This window comes from Thunnus albacares, chromosome 4 (genome assembly GCF_914725855.1).
Source record: "Thunnus albacares chromosome 4, fThuAlb1.1, whole genome shotgun sequence".
NCBI classification, from domain to species: domain Eukaryota; kingdom Metazoa; phylum Chordata; class Actinopteri; order Scombriformes; family Scombridae; genus Thunnus; species Thunnus albacares.
The window spans coordinates 17167202-17184680 of NC_058109.1; the positions used below are offsets into that span (position 1 = coordinate 17167202).

Genomic DNA, 17479 nt, shown 5'->3' on the forward strand with positions numbered 1-17479 from the left:
CAGTTGTGCTTTGTAGGTCTGAGATTGGGAAAAGCTTGGTGGCGTGTTTTATAGCACCAAAAACCTCTTACACAATCTGTTGACCATCACAGTTGTCATGTGAAGTAAGTTGAGAAGTTGAGTTAACTTTCCACAGCAGCATTCTCCTTTTTGATCTAAGAAACCGCTGATTTTGCTCTTTTCCACTTTGACCCAAATTATTGTGACTCATATGTCAAACACAGCAAAACAGTTTTTTTTTTGTTTTCTTAAACAATAGGTTGTAAAGTGAAAGAAAAGTGCTGTCCATGTCACTGTAATAATGACAGAAACAGTAGGGAAGGCGCCACACATGTTAATTTTACTAATAGCTCAGGACAATAGATCTGACTGAAATTGTTGCTGGGCCAGAAGTTGGTAATTAGGTTTGCAGGTCACACTTTCCTCCTCCCGTGATGGTCCTGGTGTGTGGTTTTGTGGTGGTGGGGGTTTCATAGGCCAGCACCCATGGCTGGACAGTCAGTGGGAGCTAAATTTGGGATAGAGGTGATCAGGTTCCCTCTCTGTGTGCACATGATACTGTCCTAGTTACATGAGCTATGTCCCTTCACACACTGTCACACTCTGTCAAAGAGTCCAGACACACTCAGCGATCCTCTTCTCCGACAGTCAGAACAGCACTCAGTCACTTAATCTGATTTAAAGGACTTTTTTTTTTTTACAGTCCAGCTCCTTCGGTTGGACTTTAGTGTCTCTTGACTGGACTGAATATTTGGGCCTGGTGCTGCGGAGCTCCAGTCCCGTCTATTGCTTCTTCTCCGTCTCTCAACACACCTGCTACAAGCGCCTGGCAGGAGGAAGAGACTGCTTGACCTACCATGTTTCTAGCTTTAGTGGTGACGCCAGAGCTGAGGGAGTTTCTGGCCAGGGCAAGAGGTGGAGCGGTGCGCCTCATCAAAGTGTGCATCCAAGACGGTGAGTGACCCAGGACAGTGGAGCTATCAAAAATGGGAATAAGCTGGCCCAAAGGGGACGGGAGGTAAACTATAAATCAATCATTATGCTAGTTTTATATATCACACTGTTTTATAGAGGTTAATATTTGATTAACTTATTAGTGAATGGTAGAAAAGTCATGATCAATTGCTGTAACACTGAAGAAAACCATTAGACAATCTGCTTGTGTGTTACATGTTGACACTCATCAATCACTCATTTTAAAAACAAACACTAGCGCGTCTTCTTACTAAGATGCATCCTTCATAACATCATCTACCTCACCTACCCAAAACAGATCCGCCTTCACCCACAAACCTCTGGTGCAGCTTGAAAAGTTTCCAAAACAGTCATGCTGTTCCTTTGTCATGAGCTAAAAACTCTTTGTTCTAATATTGTAGGCCAGTGTTGCCCAACCTGCGGGTCGGGGCCCCTCCGGGTCACAAGATGATTATCGAAGTAGGAAATATTAAAACAACTAAACTCTGCTGGACAAAAGTGTTTATTTTTCAGACTTTTCTCTGGTCTTTTTTCTTCTTGTCAAATACTTTACATCTTCAGCTCTCTAAAACGTCTTACTTGAAATATTCTGAGAATGAAAATTCATCCTCAGTTTGCACTTAGACAATGCTAGCTGTTTTGAAAATACCAGTGATCTTTGAAAAACCCAGACTTAACAGTTACTGTTGTTAAAGACTCTTCTGAGCATCTGGATGCAAAACTATTCTGTCCATTGCATGACTCAAAAAAAAAAAAAGATTTTGAACCCATTTCTCAAGTTGCAACTTTGCCAGAAATGACATATCCTTGCTCATTTTGTATGACCCAAGAGAAATATAGCATAATACAATGTAACATACAAATATAATGATGATAAAACCTAAATTTGTTTTCCTTTTGTATTGTACAAATTGAGCACAGACTTTTGTAATTACCAGCTACCCCTTTCCATTAAGAAACAACTTGAGAAAAGGTTTAAAAATGTCTTTGTTTTCCATCCAGATGGTTGGAAGAGTCTTAACCAATTCTGGAAATATATTTCAGAACAATGGTTCACGTTGTTACACGACCTTGTGGGTTTTTCAAAGATCCCCGGGAATGTATTTTTCAGAAAAACAGATGCTTAGCTCTGGGGCTGTCTCCACCACTGCTAAAGACTATTTGACTAACTTCTAGGAAAAAAGGATTGAGGCAGCTGTTGTTCAGCTGTGAGAGAACAGGCACAGCCAGTCAGCTGAGCAGTCTATGTAAAATGGTCAGTGAGGCAAAAGGTTTCTAGGGAGCTGATCATGGATGTGGACTGATATGTTCATGTGGTGTTTTGTTTTGGTATCTCACCAATGCCACTCGGTAATATGATTCATGACAGAGGCATTCTGGGACTTTTTGGGGCTATCTTTGTGGACTGTGCGTATCATATTAAATATTTGGTCTTAAATTTTGAAGTATTAATGTCGACATTGACAAGCTTCAGAGACAGACAGTCTGGCAGCAGAAGGGTGCCAGGTCCGTCTCGCCTCCTTACGAAAGCACTTTGATGTCTGTTCCAAAAGAGAAACAAGATCATTCAGGCCGATTTCATCACTGCTGCCACTTCAGTTTCCTTTCACCCCTGACAACTCATATCTTACGATTTTACAGCTTTGTTTTAAACTTTAAGAAGTCAAAGACAATGCACAACACCTATATATGTCATTTACATGCAGTTTAATACTCACATGGTCCCATGAACACAGGTACTAAGAGAGAATGGCTGATGGAAAGTATGTATGTGTGCAGAGCTGGAATGTGTTGCAGCTCAGAATAGCAACTGCCCCATGAGACAGTCAGGAAATCCCCCTGCACCCCACAAGGACATCCAACTTTAGGTTTATGTGTACGTTTTTGTGTATTTCATTAATCCCCGCTGTCAGTGTTTCCATTAAGTTGTTAGGTTCTTACGGCTCCACTCAGAGAGTTGACCCAGTGTCCTGTCAATTCAGTCAGAAACTCCAGTAATATTTTTAACCCAGAGGTCGGTCTTTGCCTTCTTTCACCACAGCACAAGGAGCAAATACAGCCAGCAAACAGCGAGACCTCACAGACTCTCAGATGAGGTTTTGAGACTGACTTTAGCTAAGTGACTTTACACATGAAGTGGTGAGCAATGAAGCTTTGATACTGGTTGGGAAACGATTAGTCGATTGACAGAAAACTATTCAGCAACTATTTTGATAATTGATTAATCGTATGTCATTTTTTCAAGCAAAAATTCCAGCTTCTCAAATGTGAAGCTGTGCAGTGTTTCTCTGTTTTGAGACACTGTGAACTGAATATATTTGGGTTTTGGATTTGTGGTCGGACAAAACAAGAAATCTGAAGATGTCACCTTGGGCTTTTTCACAATTTTCTGACATTTTATAGACCAATGCGGGGAACCTATTAATAGAGAAAATAACTGGCAGAGTTCACCAAAGTTAAAAGAGTTGAGATTCTGTTCTCTTTTCCTTTTGACAACATGGATTAGGTTGGGAGCCACCACATGAATGTACACTAGTCGTAATGTAATCATAAATGCATACACTAAAATTTAGAGACTTAGTCAATGTTAAAATGGTAAAGATCATATATAAAGTCAAAAGGAAATTACTACCTGAAAGTGTCTAAAGTTTGTTTAAAATGAGAGGAAATCAGTATAACTTAAGAGGAATATGCATGTTTAAGAAACACATTTTTTTTTGTATTTCAGTGAAAAGGGTATTTTCATGCAGCTATTGTATAAAAATATTTTAAAATATTTTAATGAACTCCAAAGAACAAATATAAAAATGAGCATCAGGATTAAGATTATACATTTTGACTGGTGTTAGTTTTTGTCATCAAGGTTATGTATTGTAAAATGGATATGGACAATATGCTGAACCTTCAGCCTACACTTTTTTGGTTGGTTGGTTTGTTTGTTTTTTCTTTTATCCTACATTTCTGTGTAAATACATTTCAGACAAAAATTTATTTCTCAAATCTATATGAATAATCACACCTGAGAGGTAAAATAACATTCATTCTGAAAGCACTATTCCATGGTAGCACGTTTAACCAACCAACACGTCATAATTGATGTATATCAAGTATAACTTTAGATTACAGCTGCTTTTTATAATCAAATTATAATAATCCGTTACTACTGATCATGACTGTGGACCAGAGTGACTCTTATTGTATGCCGGGCCATTTTCTAGCTTTTTGGGGGGCCCTGTGCAAAATCTTGTTTGCCCCCCACCCACCCCCCATTTCAAGCTCTCATGAATACACACCAAATCTGAATCATATTCCATATGCATATAAATGAGACCAAATGCTACTTTTTACATATAAAAAACTTATTTTAATTTAAGGAAATTAGCTGCATTATTAACATCATCATCATCATCATCACCATCTTCAAAACTTTTGCTTCCTAGATTTTTTAGAAGTGAAATCATCAATGATGCATTCATAGGACAGCTGCTGGCCAATCTCATGATTGATACTGATTATGGCAAGACCGCTGAGGATGATTTGTTATGTAACCCCTGCAACGCCTAATGACCACAGGCTAGTTTAAGGAATATTGGACCAGTGTCTAAGTTCATGGGGGAGTTGAAGATAAGTAAAGGACTCAATGAGTAGCTGGAGCCAGAGAGCAGGTTCAAGAGACAATTGTATTAAAACTTTTCTTATGTAAGAAAATAAAAATGATACAACCTAAGCTGGCATTTTTGACAAAAATATACCTTCTTTAGGTGCAATTAAACTGTTTCACAGTACATCTATACAAAACCCATCTTTCTCCACAATATTTCAGCAGATAAACATTGTAACAATAAGTAACTTAAACCAATTCAACCTCTTAATAAACCATATAGATGTCTTAAGTTCTTCTGAAGAAGAGTCCATTATGGTGTAACAAGTTCAGTTCTTGGTATCTTCAAGTTTTCTCAGTCCTTAGTCATAGTCAGTCTTTTCAGTGTTTAGGTCAGTCAGTTCTGGATCCGTTCATGTAGGGGGGTATGGTATGTGATGAGTGGTGGTCTGATTTTCAGAGCAGCTGGTGCTGGGGGCCTACAGAGAGCCAGAACAGAGCTGGGACCAGGATTATGATCACTTCCTCCTTCCTCTCCTGGATGACCAGGAGCCCTGTTACATCCTATACCGCCTGGATTCCCAGAATGCACAGGGCTACGAGTGGATCTTCATATCATGGTCTCCTGACCAGTCTCCAGTATGTCACACCACATCCTCTTCATTCTGTAACATATACTATACATAAACACATCGCTGTTGTTGGGAGAAAACTGCAGATTTACAAGTTGTCATTTAACTTAAAGGGGTATTCCACCAATTTAGTTTTGCACTTCCATAAAGTTTTGGGACTTAAGAGAGACATATAAACAAGAGTAAAAGTCTGCAGCCTTGTGAATGGCCCTGAGCTAAATGCTAATATGTTCACAATGATGATGCGAGCATGGTGATGTTGAGCAGATATAATGCATGGAAGTATTATAGGACCTGGTTACCAGCTTCGAAGATGGCAGCTATTCACTCAAATGGAAATTGCTCACCTGGTGCATAATTGCTTTTCTAGGCTCAGGGGAAAGTTTTACAAATATAAAACCTTCATGGATTAAAAATTCACAATACAAAGAGTAATAATTGACCTTAGCATGCTAATATTTTTTAATTAGCACTAAACACAAAGTACAGCTGAGGCTGCTGAGAATGAAGGTTTGTACCAAATTTCATGGCGATCCATCTAATAATCGTCAAGATATTTCAGTCTGGACCAAACTGACAGACCATCATTGCCGTCCCTCAATCCATGCTGCTAGCATAGCTAATCTAATGGTCAAAATTAAAGCAGACAAGGGCAAGATATCCTGACTTGTAGTCCAGAGTATGTGTCAATCAGCAACATCTTTCAACCCTACTCGCCCAAGTTTTCTGTCAAAAAGTTGATGTGTAAAATTGGTGGCATGCCCCTTTAAAACCAGTCTTGTTTGTAGTGTGGTGATCATACCTAATTAAACCTATCTGAGATTTTTAATCTAATTCTGTCCTGACTTCAGTCTTTTCTGAAGGATAAGTTTTCACCTGACAGCAACAAATATACAAACAGTACATTCAGTTTTCCTCTCTAATGGTTGCAGGTGAAACAGAAGATGCTGTATGCTGCCACCCGTGCCACAGTGAAGAAAGAGTTTGGCGGTGGCCATGTGAAGTATGAGATGTTTGGCACAGTTGAGGTAAGAGCCATTTAACTTCATTATAATCTACTGTGACAGTTTCTCTGTTTTGCAGCGATGATGTGTTTTAGAGGCGTTTGTCCTTGTACTTCCTGTAAAGGGCCTCTTGTTTTGCTTGCAACATTAGGAGGACGTCTGCTTGCTGGGCTACCAGCGTCATGTGTCATCCTGCTCAGGTCCTGCCCCGCTCACACTAGCTGAACAGGAGCTCCAGAGGATCAAAATCACTGAGGTGAGAGGTCAACATGTCCTCAGCAGTTGTCATCATTGCACATACTGTAGCTTTGTTTTTGGACTTCTTCTTCTTGAACATATGCAGCTGTCTGCTTGTGTCTTAAATAAAAGCTTCACTGTTTGAATCTGAACTTTTTGTTGTTTTTTCTCTTTCAGGGCAGAGTTAAACAGGTATGTTGAAAATGATTTACTGTATGTGTATATTTATTTGAATGTGAATTCAGAAAACACACAGAGAGAACCTTTAATTATTGGTTGTAATAAGTGATAACTCTTATAAACACATTAGTATTACAGCATAAAATGTACAGTTATATTATCTTATTAAACACTCTCTGGATCTTTCTTTAGACACCTTAAGAGACAAGTCAAGTCAAGATTTGTGTGTATGCTTGCTGCCCCCCTCAGGTGAAGACAGAGATCAGCGTGGAAAGTAAGCACCAGACACTTCAAGGCCTCGCTTTCCCACTGCAGGAGACGGCCAAAAGAGCCCTACAGCAACTCGCCCAAAAACGCATCAACTACATACAACTGGTGAGCCTAATGAGCTGATAGATCAAACCTCTGATATTCTTACTTCTGTAGACAAACTCTGAATACTGTGTACTTACAATGACATTCACTGTGTCTTTAGAGGTTGGACATAGAGAAGGAGACGATTGAGCTGGTTCACTCCAACCCGACAGAAATTCGAGATTTGCCCTGCAGAGTTCCTAAAGACACTCCCAGATACCACTTCTTCCTCTACAAGCACTCCCACGAGGGAGACTATCTGGAATCCGTCGGTATGTCATTGATCTCTGCCTGTCCTCCTCCTTTTACATTTACGTCAGGAGCACAAGAATGTGCATCCACCAAGCAAACCACAGACATGCCAGAGTTCACCACAGAGACACCATTATTGCATCCCATATCATATCAGGTTTGCAACCCATTAAAATGAAGTACTGTCAAATTGTGAGTTGTGACCCTCATCACAGATTATGGCTTATTTTATTGACAGCATTTAAACCGACCAATTTAAATGCTGTCTGAATTGACTTTCTAGGATAGTTCACTTTGAGGGTTTTTATATGCCTAAAGAGGTGAAAGTATCCAGCATTTCACAAGAAAAAAAATATAAAAATACATGAGAAATAAATATAATTTAATGTAGCTGAATTATGTTTGTCTTTATTATCTTGTTAATCCTCCAATGACCCTTGATATTTATGGAACCAGTGATCTATATCAACATAAAATATTTACTTATAATAAGGTATTTCTTCTTCTCTTTCCCTGTCTATAGTGTTCATATACTCCATGCCCGGGTACAGCTGTAGCATCAAGGAGCGGATGCTGTATTCTAGCTGCAAGAGTCGATTACTGGAAGAAGTGGAGAGAGATTACCATTTGGAAATTGCTAAAAAGGTAACAAATGTATAGATATATGGATGGATAGGGAGGTAGACAATTAGATAAAGTACTGAAGCTGAGGTTTTAGCATATTGGGTGGAGCTTGCATTATACAATAAACAACTTACATGTGGTAGGTATATTAGAGAATGTTTAGTGTTTTTAGACTCAAAAACCCCCAAATATGACTACTCTTAGACCTACAAAAATAAACAAATATTCAGTAATGGTGATAGGTTTTGACATTGCATTTAGATCTTCAAGTTGGAGGATAGAATTTACAGAAAATACAGTATAATAGAACCATTAATAAATAAATTATAAAAGATCAAAAGAATTGAAACATAATCTTGGTTGCCACCCAGGTTTTATACAAACTTACTCATGCTGACTGATAATTAGTTAATGAAGTTATGTAGGTTCAAAGATCTCCTACAGATTTCAGGACATAGCCTAAATTTTGTGTACTACATTTTGTGCACCTGGGTACACCTGCATGCTAATTTTCATTATTTCCGTCTATGTTCAGTTGGAAATCGACGATGGAGATGAACTGACAGACAGCTTTCTGTATGACGAGGTCCATCCCAAGCAGCACGCCCACAAACAGGCCTTTGCTAAGCCCCGTGGCCCGGCAGGAAAAAGGGGACACAAGCGCCTTATTAAGGGTACGGGGGAGACCATACAGAACAGTTAGAGGTGGACAAAAATTCTCCTGGACGTGTCTGCAGTTCCAGCCTTCTCGCTTTCCCCACACCCACTCACCAACACATGCCAGGCTCAGAGGAAAGAGCACATTATTGGTTTCCACTGCCGTTTGTGTACTGACCACAGCAAACACTTGTGATATAATATCTTGTTGTTTTTTTTGATGAAAATATGCCGTTAAGTTATCTTAATCTGTTCCTCTTGTTCAATTTGTTGCAAAATCTCACAGACAAATCAGGCAAATACATATAGATACTTAGAAAAATGCTATAAAATCAATAAGAAAGAAATAGTCCAGTTGAAACTAAAACAAGTGGTCTTGATGATATGAAACTAATCTGTGTGATTTTTCCTTTATTATGAGTTATTTCAAAGCAGATTCACAATACATTAACAGTTTACAATATAATAGACCAGTACAATAAATCTGTACTGAACTGGTGTTAATGCATAGTGTTTCAGCGCTCATGTAAAGCCTCAAATACACATTTTTTTATCAACATTGTTTGTAAGATAGAAGCAATATGAAAGCAGATTCCAAATAAAATCTTGTTTATACTGTGGTATTACACCTTTTTGGTTCAGATTTGTGTATTTTTATTCAGCACACAGGTTTTAATGCATATGGACAAACTTCCTCTTACATGTCTAATTATCCTACTTAGGATGTAGTCAGTGTTGTTAGTGACCTGTTATGTTGACATAAACATGGCATAACTAATAAGAAAAATGTCACCCAAAGTAATTTGTTCTTCCATCACAGAGTTTTTGTGAATTAAACCATCAACTGTACATTCAGCCCTCTTATCGTGGCAATAAAGCAGAGTGAGGCTGCCACACTTGAAAAACTGCCCTGTATTGAATTAACTGCATAAAAATCAATTCAGCAGCAGTACTGGCCAGGGTGTTCTGAGTGCACAGAACAAATCTGCATCCATGGGTGCACCATCAAACGATAAAGATTGATTTCTGCTCTTTTAAGCCTCTGAAATTACCTCATCCGTAGGATGTAATCTGTGCAATCTTGCCTTCACAAGCTTCCTCTGCTGCGTTGCACACATGTCTCTGCAAAGTACAGACGACACACTGGACTACAAACTCAAGGTCACTCGAGGTCTCGAGATCGCTCTACTACTGAGAAGAATAGTTCCTCTTTACTTGTAGTTGAGTCAACTAATTGGCTGAAAAAGTCTTGATTGATAATTGATTTAAAACATTTATAGGTGATTATTGAGGGGGCTAATATTACTCAGTGACCATTTAAAAAAGTATTGTTACGTTTTAAACATCAGGCCTTACATCAATTCACAAATATCCACAAATAAGCGCAACATTTTAGTCCTCCTGCATGACTGTATCCATCTGCAAAGGGACAATAAAAACTGAGATTTTTTTAAACTTAATCAGATAATCAATAAGTTTAAATTCTATCATTGGATGCATTTTTTTTTCAATAAAAGACAGCCTTGCTCAGCGCTTCTTTCCAGGCATGTTCCCAGTGAACAAAGCTGTGTTGATGAATAAGGTTTTCTCTCCGAACGTACAACGGATGAATTTATGTTGCTGATTCCAGGCAACTGAGGCTTTTCTCCGAATCCTCTGGAAACCCCTATTTTTTCCCCTACGTTGGAAGACGACAACAGTTATTCATTGTTTCCCACATCATCATTCCACATAATAATTCTTAGTGAGTTCTGAGTAAGTAGCGTGTTCACACAGGAAATCTTAAGCACATTCAAGATATCAGGATGCAAATATGTGGCGGGAGTGGTGTTGATTTGCGGAGTGAGGTGCTGACAGGCACTATTGTTCTGCAGTCCAATGCCATTATAGAAATGAAAGAGTTGCCCACAGCTGGAAATGATTTAAATTAATTTGTGCACGGATGTGGTGAGACAAGTTTAGGAAGATCTTGGTAAACAAATCAAAGAAGATCTTTGAGGGAATATTTTATTCAATAGGCAGTAATGTTCCAACTGCTGATATTTGCTGGTGCAATTCTTCTAACACTTCCTGTTAGTATAAAATGGTAAGCTATACACATTTTTGTGCACTTGTTGCAAAAAGAATCATGCATATTATTTACAGTTAGTAGTGTATGTAGTATGGAATTGCAGTTGTATGTGAAACTATTGCCAAGGGCAAATTTCCCCTCAAGGACAATAAAGTATATCTTATCTTATCTTATCTTATCTTATGAACTGGGAGACAGCAGCTATGTGCCAAACAACAGTGATGTATTAATATATGAGAAGTAGTGCATACCAACAAAAGCAATTAATTGGGGTTGTTAAACTATACATTGAAAACAACTAATAGTTATGCAGCACCTTTTCCCTTGTTTAATATGCTTTAAAATGGGTGTACCAATAGCTACAGGTGGCCATCATGGAATATATATACTACCAAACCATTTTGTACCAAACCATGTAAAGCCTCAAATACATATTTTTTTTTATCAACACTGTTGTAAGATAGAAGTGATATGAAAGCAGATTCCAAATAAAATCTTGTTTATATTGTGTGGTATTACACCTTTTTGGTTCAGATTTGTGTATTTTTATTCAGCACACAGGTTTTAATGCATATGGACAAACTTCCTCTTACATGTCTAATTATCCTACTTAGGATGTAGTCAATGTTGTTAGTGACCTGTTATGTTGACATAAACATGGGATAACTAATAAGAAAAATGTCACCCAAAGTAATTTGTTCTCCTATCACGGAGCTTTTGTAAATTAAACCATCAACTGTACATCCAGTCCATAGTCAGCGCCCTCTTATCGTGGCAATAAAGCAGAGTGAGTCTGCTGCATTTGAAAAACTGCCCTGTATTGAATTAACTGCATAAAAATCGATTCAGCAGGAGTACTGGCCAGGGTGTTCTGAGTGCACAGTAAAAATCTGCAACCATGGGTGCACCATCAAACGATAAAGATTGATTTCTGTTCTTTTAAGCTACTGAAGTTACCTCAGCTGTGGGGTGTAATCTGTAAAGATACTGTAAACATCTTCCCTTCATAACCTTCCTCTGCTGTGTCGTACACACACTGCTGCAAAGCACAGATGACACTGGACTACATACTCAAGGTCACTCGAGGTCTCGAGATCGCTCTAGTACTGAGAAGAATGATTCCTCTTTACTTGTAGTTGAGTCGACTAATTGGCTGAAAAAGTCTTGACAGATAATTGATTTAAAACATTTATAGGCGATTATTTGTTTTTATTTTCTTTCTATTGAGGGGGCTAATATTACTCAGTGACCACTTAAAAAAGTATTGTTACATTTTAAACATCAGGCCTTACATCAATTCAAAAATTTGCACAAATAAGCGCAACATTTTAGTCCTCCTGCATGACCGTATCCATATGCAAAGGGACAATAAAAACTGAGATTTTTTAAACTTAATCAGATAATCATTAAGTTTAAATTCTATCATTGGATGCATTTTTTTTCAATAAAAGACAGCCTTGCTCAGCGCTTCTTTCCAGGCATGTTCCCAGTGAACAAAGCTGTGTTGATGAATAAGGTTTTCTCTGCGAACGTACAACGGATGAATTTATGTTGCTGACTCCAGGCATTAGAGGCTTTTCTTCGAATCTTCTGGAAACCCCTATTTTTTCCCCTACGTTGGAAGACGACAACAGTTATTCATTGTTTCCCACATCATCATTCCACATAATAATTCTTAGTGAGTTCTGAGTAAGTAGCGTGTTCACACAGGAAAAGTTTAGCACATTCAAGATATCAGGATGCAAATATGTGGCGTGTGTGGTGTTGATTTGCGGAGTGAGGTGCTGACAGGCACTATTGTCCTGCAGTCCAATGCCATTACAGAAATGAAAAAGTTGCCCACAGCTGGAAATAATTAAAATTAATTTGTGTATGGATGTGATGAGACAACTTTAGGAAAATCTTGGAAAACAAAACAAAGAAGATCTTTGAGGGAATATTTTATTCAATAGGCAGTAATGTTCCAACTGCTGGTATTTGCTGGTGCAATTCTTGTAACACTTCCGATTAGTATAAAACAGTAAGCTATACACATTTTTGTGCACTTGTTGCAAAAAGAATCATGCATATTATTTACATTTAGTAGTGTATGTAGTATGGAATCGGGAGACAGCAGCAAACAATTAATAGTTATGCAGTGCCTTTTCCCTTGTTTAATCTGCTTTAATCTGCTTTAAAATGGTGTTAAAAGTAGCTACCAATAGTAATATGTGGCCATAATGGGATATCTACACTACCAAACCATTTTGTGCAAACAAATATAAAAAATATTTACACTGAAACTGGAGATGCACAAGTGTTGCTGCACCTAAGGAAAGAGGATGTAAGTTTTGACTGATGTGATAGTTAAACTGTCACAGGTTGTTCGCTACATTTCACTGGAGAGCTCAGATTATTAAAAACAGGAATGACAAACATGGGGATGAAAAGTGTAAAACCTAATCCCGTTTATTTTAGGAAGTGTCCCAAAATGACCTTTGTTGCCAGATAAATCAGATAATGTTATAATTGCCTCTGTATGCCTCTAGTTCCAGCATCAGTACAGTATAACATCATTATAATTGAATCTACATGATGGTTGAAATCCAAGAAAGGAATGGGTTTTAAGTCAAAAATAAAAAAAGAAGACTCTGCACACTTAAGCTCAATATAAATATTTAATAATAAAGCCAAACATTCGAGCACTAGACCTTCATCAAGGCAAATGTTTGATAAATGGGAATTTCAAAGCTTATAATTACATTAAACTGAGCATAATTGTGCTTTTCTATGCAAGTACATGTGGCAAATGCATTTCAGAGTTGAAGCTGCTAAAGTTCAAACTGGAGCTGAAACAATTAGTTCACCTACAGAAAATAAATCTGCAATTATATTAATAATCTATTCATCATGTAAGTAATTTCTTTAAGCAAAAATGATCTGCATCTAGCTTCTCAAATGTGAACATTTTCTATTTTTTTGTCCAACATGATGGTAAACTGAATATCTTTGGGTTTAAAACTGTTGATCGGACAAAACAAGACACTCTAAGACGTCACTTTGTGCTCTGTGTCAAGTGGCAATTAAGCAGGTGAACCCAAGTGCAAACACTGACAGGCCAGAGACAGGGTTGGAATGAAAGGGTGTTTATTTTCAGAATGGCAGGGTTATTCAGCCAGGTGAGGCCCAGGGAACAGTTCACATCAGAGCCAGGTGGAGATCTAAAGGTGAAGAATGGAGCTTGGTGGGTCCAGGTTAGGGGAGTGGAGCAGACAAAATGAGGCGAGGTCCAGGAGACAGGGGCCAGAGGGCAGAGTAGACAGAACTGCAGGGAAGAGGGAATAAGGTTCAGACTGTGTATGAAGCAACAAACAACTAGCAAATAAGATCAGGAACAAACAGCTGGAAGCGTGGCACTGACTCAAGCAGAGACTACAATCTTGCAGAGTGGATGTGGCAGAGCTGAGAATATATAGGCAGGGTTGATTACAGGATGAGGTTCAGCTGGTGGTGCTCTGCTCTGACTCCGGCACACCTGTCTCCACTCAAACAATCAGACACACACACACACACACACACACAGGGAGAAGAGGAGGGGAGCCACTGTGACTGTCTGTCATTAAGTGACAGTTAGGATAACATGGAAGTAGATGTGGAGGGAGTGTCAGGGGAGACAGCAGGAGTAGATGTAACACTCTGGGAACTTGTCACAGGTATTTTTTGCAGCCTTTGTCCAAATTCACAGGAAACTCCAGAAATACAACAACCACAATTTGGACTTTAAGTGTGCGGATCCTTCCTCTCTTGCACTGTCGTGAGTGCAATAATCTTGTCAAAATGAGTCAGTCAAAAATATAAAATTGTGCTCAGGTATGAAAACAAAAATGGGACATTACTGAGAACATGGAGAAAGGGAGGTTCATTTTCATCTTTGGATTCTTGGTAAACTTCCAGCCTACCTTATAAAATGTTCTCCAGTTACCAAACGAGATCATCCAGATGGCTAATCTTTAATGTTCCCAGAATCTGAACATGACAAAACTGCCTATTATGCATTTGGGGATTGAAATAAAGTACAACACCCTTCACTTAGAAACACTGCCATCACGCCAAGCATTCAAACATTGCTCAAACATTCACAAAATGCTTTACGAGGACTGTAATTGCTTTATATAGACAAGCACGTTTGTTTTGTAATGTTATACTGCATGTGATTGTCTTAAACTGACTTTATTTGTTCCCATGCTATTTCATGTAAAATAGATGATAGTGTAATAGTCAGGTGGTTTCCGAGCAATTTCATCAGTGAGATGCATTTTCAGTGCACTAACGTTCTGAATATTACAAACGTCAGTTGGTCCTGTACAGCAGTCAAATAGCAGGAATTACATGCTAACGTTACTTAATTGTTTTCAGCAAAGTTTCTTGTGTGAGGGGGAGCTTCTGTGCATTTAATTTTTACATGTTAGCTTTTGTTTAAATATTGTTTTGTGTGGATTTGAATGTGTTCACAATTTAATATTATTCAATATAATTCAAATTCACTGATTGGCGGTACCTTATTGTTGCTGTAACGGTATTATATTGACAATTTTTTTTCTGAGCTAAGCAGTGGTTCTATTTTGTATGTGCTCTGCCCTCTAACGGGCTTTGCTATTGGTTTACCCTTCAAAGCTCCGCCTTGGCACCTGAGACAGATCTTTGCACTCAACATCTAGTAAGGACAGAAGGAAGCAACCACACACCATCCTCCCACTATAAAACCCCAGCGTACTCGCTGTTCGTCTCCCTTTTTCACTCAGCCACCTAGACTATGGATCTCTGCAAGTTCAAGTCACTTCCGGCCTACTTTACACATTTCCACCCCTACGGCTGATGATACCGCTGCTCCACAAGACTCGGATGTAGCACTTATCTGTGATTGAGGTGACGCCAGAGAGTCTGGGTGCCAGGTGTTTCCTGGACCTGATCCAGTTGGCAGTATTGGGTCCATGGCCAATTTCGGACCTGACCTGAGGCACGGGGTCCCATTCTCTCATATCCTGTTCTGAGATGGCGCCTTAGGGTTGAGAGGGAGAAACTGAGTGGCTTTGGCTCCTGACCAAAAGGCACAATTCAAAATGCAGGTGCCTCTTCCACCTGTAGGGCTTATAGAGCATGCTGGCAGGTGTTTGCAGGCTGGCATGAGACTAAGGCTCTCAATACGTGTCCGTGCCCCCAGTATTCTGGATTTTCTGAAGAGCCTGTTTGACGGAGGTCGTGCGGCATCCATCTTGGGGGTGTTTGCAGCAGCGATTACGCTGGGCCATGATGGCTTTGACTGTTTCACAACCAGAGGCCATCCAGTTGTGAAATGCTTCCTACAGGGGGCCCACAGACCCAGAGGCCCTCTACCCATCGCCTTGTTCCTCAGTGGGACCTTGAGACAGTTCTGGACCGTCTGTCAGGGCCACCTTTTGAGCCACTGGAGCAGGTCGACCTGGATGTGCTGTTTATCAAAACACTGCAACTCTTTGCTCTCACTTCAGCGAAGAGGGCGGGGGACCTCTGTGCCTTATATGTGTGTCCCTCATGCATGCCCATCAGGATAAGATTGAAGTTACACCCAAACCTGTCCTTCCGGCCCAAGGTCATCAACACCTTGTTCAGGTCGAGGGTTATCTGCCTAAGATAACTCTCCTCACGCTAACAGGGAGGAAGAGCACCTTCATACCCTGTGCCCTGTGCGAGCGACTGATACCTTTTCTTTTTTTCCAGCTTGTCTTTCTCTCTTTGCAGTTTGGTAATCAATTGTCAGACTCACTGCTATTTTTTCTTTGTCTTTTGCCAGTTTGTGGCTGGGTCCGGATTAGTGTTCAGTTCGGGCCCAGCTGGGAGTACATCTCATCCCTAACAGCCTTCGCCTTTGGTGAAAACCAGTGGTGAAGCCCGTTAGAGGGCAGAGCACGTACAAAATAGAAATAGTAGTTACCAGGATGTGACTCTAATTCAATGAGTACGCATGGAGCCCTCTAACTACAGGCCCAGCTGGTACATCTTATTTTTGTTGCAGAGTTTCGAAGGGAGATGAGCAGTGAGTATGCTGGGGTTTCATAGTGGGAGGATGGCGAGTGTTTGCTACCTCCTGATTGGGCGGTGAGTGCAGAGATCTTTCTCAGGTGCCAAGGCGGAGCATTGAAGGGTAAACCAATAGCAAAGCCCATTAGAGGGCAGAACTCAAAGAACTGGAGTTACATCCAGGTAACTACTATTGCTTCAGCATACCCTACTGGTGATACGTGGTTATAACACATCTGTCAAATGGCTTTTTACAGTTACTGTACGTTCAGTCTTGTGTTCCTGCATTACTGACATTACTTGTAGTGACTATCCGAAAAACGAACTTAATTAGTCACTTAATGTTTGCTTGAGGAATGTTGTCGACGCATATCCACTTAAAATAAACAATGTCAACAAGTGTTCTTTGGGGTGATGTTCCCATTTATTGCAGGGATTGAATATTTACAAAAACAGTACTTTACTGCTTATGAGGTCTTGTTTGATGCTGAGTTTGAGACAAAGCTGGATTACGGTAAGAACCGTGTGATCCCCATCACCTACAGGGTCATACTCTGATTGTCTGTTCATTTAAAACACCTGTTGCTGTGCTGCCTATAACCACATGAACAGAACCTATACTACACCCATGTGGTCAGACTGAGCTACATACAGACACATTTATTATTCAAATTCAAATGGATCTTACATTACTTGTTTGTTACTCCCCCACAGAAAAAGTCCCCTCCCCCCCCCCTCCCAAAAAAATAAATTTTCACCAGCTGCCACAGATAAAAGTGTGTAGTCTACAAGATTAATAATAAATAAAAGTATACTTCACAAAGATGATTGCGGTGTCCTTTTTTCTTCCTGAACT

General features: G+C 39.5%; 1 protein-coding gene across 1 annotated transcript; it reads left to right on the forward strand.

Moving 5' to 3' along the window:
- Positions 1–581: 581 nt before the first annotated feature.
- On the forward strand, positions 582–9144 carry LOC122980946 (twinfilin-2). The gene is made up of 9 exons (XM_044349408.1): positions 582–954; positions 5037–5215; positions 6141–6236; positions 6364–6468; positions 6627–6641; positions 6879–7004; positions 7105–7255; positions 7759–7880; positions 8395–9144. Exons 1-9 carry the CDS (start codon positions 858–860, stop codon positions 8560–8562), a joined length of 1059 nt encoding a protein of 352 aa, XP_044205343.1. The 5' UTR covers positions 582–857; the 3' UTR covers positions 8563–9144.
- The last annotated feature ends 8335 nt before the right edge of the window (positions 9145–17479 follow it).

Coding starts and splice junctions, on each gene's coding strand:
- LOC122980946 (XM_044349408.1), top strand. CDS start 858: ATGTTTCTAGCTTTAGTGGTGACGCCAGAGCTGAGGGAGTTTCTGGCC. Junction 5,216..6,140: donor GGTCTCCTGACCAGTCTCCA/GTATGTCACACC, acceptor TAATGGTTGCAG/GTGAAACAGAAGATGCTGTA. Junction 7,005..7,104: donor GCATCAACTACATACAACTG/GTGAGCCTAATG, acceptor CTGTGTCTTTAG/AGGTTGGACATAGAGAAGGA.